At 27.9% G+C, this 2,702-nt stretch overlaps 1 protein-coding gene across 3 annotated transcripts in view; it reads left to right on the top strand.

Annotated features, from left to right (window-relative positions):
• The window catches only part of LOC105161335 (ABC transporter G family member 24), a 9,305-nt gene continuing 6,603 nt past the window's right edge, over positions 1 to 2,702 (top strand). For 2 of the 3 annotated variants that reach the window (XM_020693130.1, XM_020693133.1), the window contains exons 1-2: positions 1 to 294; positions 413 to 489. In XM_020693130.1, the coding sequence (XP_020548789.1) occupies positions 29 to 294; positions 413 to 489 (343 nt within the window). In that variant the 5' untranslated portion in view covers positions 1 to 28. The remainder of the gene's footprint in view (positions 295 to 412; positions 490 to 2,702) is intronic. The other variant, XM_020693131.1, reaches the window with a different exon arrangement.

A 2,702-nucleotide genomic window follows, 5' to 3' on the forward strand; every position in this document is an offset into this window, starting at 1 on the left:
TGATAACAGATAATTATCTCCGCCGTTGATGAGCTCCACGGGAAATGATGTGATCATGATCATGATGAGGGTGCTGGCTTGTTTCTTCATTTTCGTGCAGGTGATAATCACAATGGTGCAGTGCCAGCAGATTCCCGACGACGGCGACTACAACGGCGTCAACACGACTCAGCTCAACGATCCTGCGGTGCTGAACATGGTCACGGAGATGGTCTACCGGCGTCTCTCCGGCGTCACCTCCCAGCTCATACACAGTCAGATTGCTGACAGGGCTTCTTTCTGCGTTACCAACCCGTAAATTCATATATATATATATAACTCTCTCTCTCTCTTCCCCCCCCCTCTCTCTCTCTCTCTATATATATATATATGTATATATAAGTTTGTGAGATGTGGATGAATGGTGGTGCAGGGATGATGATTGGAACAGATCCTTTAACTATTCAGATAATTTGAGTTTCTTGTCGAACTGCATTCTCAGCACTCGAGGTTTGTATATATACGACTTCTTTTCATCAAATTTTTATCCAAATTATATATATGTTATTATCATTGCAAATCTATATATATATATATATATTGAGTTGATTTTTTTAAAAAAAAATTATTTAGTAAATTAATCTCGCGCTGGATTTGAATTTGTATATTTTCAAATTTTGGCTAGTATTAATTTTATAAAAATACATTATTATATATAATATCGATCGAAGCACAAGCCGTTTAAATTTATTATTTATTTTTTGAATTTATAAGTGTAATAAAATTAAATTACACAATGGTATTTTCCTTTTAGCTGTACGTACAATGCTGATGTTGTATTTCGCCACTTTTTCGGTATTAATTTGGATACAAAGATTGTAATTTTAGTGGTGTAAGGAGAGAGATGATAATTTTGGTCCTATTAAAATTAATTTGAAAAAAATTCAAGAAATCCCCATATGATATCGTAAACGAGCAAATTACTCCCTTATAAAAAAATAAATAGCGATTTACCTCCCTGTATCTTTTAAAATACAACAGTTTACCTCCCTATATAAGGAGGTAAATTGCTTCATTTTAAAAAGTATATGGGGTTAAATTACTATATTTTTTTTCATAGAGAGACGATGTGTTCATTTTCAATATTATAGAGGGTAAATTGCTATTCACCCAAATTAATTTTGATAATTTGATCTTACAATTAAGAATTGCCAATTTGAACTGAGGATTCATAAATCAATCAATTATAAATCTTGGTCAGAATTGTTCTTAATTTGCTATTTTTTTAATTACAGAATTAAAATTATCACTTCTATACTTAAAACATGAAAATTACAATTTTTCCTAATTTAGACGGAGATAAAATCATATTGACAATGTCCTCATATTTGTCCTTGTAATATGAATATTTTCATATACTTACTTGTTTTTAGCAGGAATTTAAGTTGTTTTCATATCAATTTAGAATTTATTTTTGGTTGTATTAATTTATTACAGTAATTTTACAAAATTTGATTTATGAACTTTTACAAAGATTTTTAGTTTTTTTCTTTCTTTTAAAACTTAAAATTGTCTACGTACTAAACTTATATATCTAAACAATATTATTTTTTAAGAATTTAATTTATTTAAATTCAAATTGTTAATGATACAATTCAAAAATATAAGATTGCATTTGGATTGAGTGACTTGAAATATGAAATTTAAATTTATAATAATAATTTTTTTTTATATCTGTTTGGATAATTATGAACTAAAACAATTTCATATTCTCCGACTTTAAATTTGAATTATATTTTTAAAAAATTGATAAATGTTAAATTGTCATATAGTATGAAATATTATGAAATATTTTCTTTAGAAAAATTTTTAAAATTTAAATTCATCAACCAAACACAGCCTAAGAGAATATCTTAACATAAGAAGGTCTAGGAATTGCTGTCTTGATAGTGTTGGTGTAAAAATTATTTGTTGAATTTTTCAGAATAAAACGTTACTGAAATGAATTATTATGTTTGGATTCGTTTTTTGAGTGTTTTGTTGTGTTTTGTGGAAATATAGAGAGAGAAAAACAAAAATAAATAAGTGTGTGTTAGAGATAGTATGTATGTTTTGATTTGCTTTTGGAGATAATTTAAAATAAGTATTATATGTTTAATGTTGTATTTTGAGAGACAAAAATTACTTTTCATTGTTAAATCATGTCTTTTTTTTTATATATATTTATGTATATATGTATGTATTTATACTGAAAATGTTAAAAACACCTAAATAAGGTGTTTTTGAATGATGACAAACATTGAGTATGGTTTGATTTGTTTCGAAAATAATTTGAAAATAAAAACAAATATAATGAATACTTTTTAGATTTTTCAAACTGAGTTTTGCCTTAAATATTGAGTTTGTAGTAAAAAATAGGGAAAATGTATTATTTTACTCCACTAAGTATGTCTAATTTTAATTTTAATTTGATAACTATGTCCATTTTTGTTTAGGTCCAGTAACTTACGAAATTGCTCACTTTTAGTCCTCTGGTAGATTTTCGAACAATTTTACCCCTATGCAACTTTTGAAAGACAGTTTTAGTCATATGCCTCATGAGGGTAAAATTGTACGAAAATCTGTTAGAGTACTAAAATTGTGATTTATCCTTAACCATCTGTTCAAAAAGTTCCGTGGGACGGGGTTGTTCTCTTTTTCAGGGTTTGGGGGGGGGGGGGCTT

This window comes from Sesamum indicum, linkage group LG4, assembly GCF_000512975.1.
Source record: "Sesamum indicum cultivar Zhongzhi No. 13 linkage group LG4, S_indicum_v1.0, whole genome shotgun sequence".
Classification (NCBI taxonomy): Eukaryota; Viridiplantae; Streptophyta; class Magnoliopsida; order Lamiales; family Pedaliaceae; genus Sesamum; species Sesamum indicum.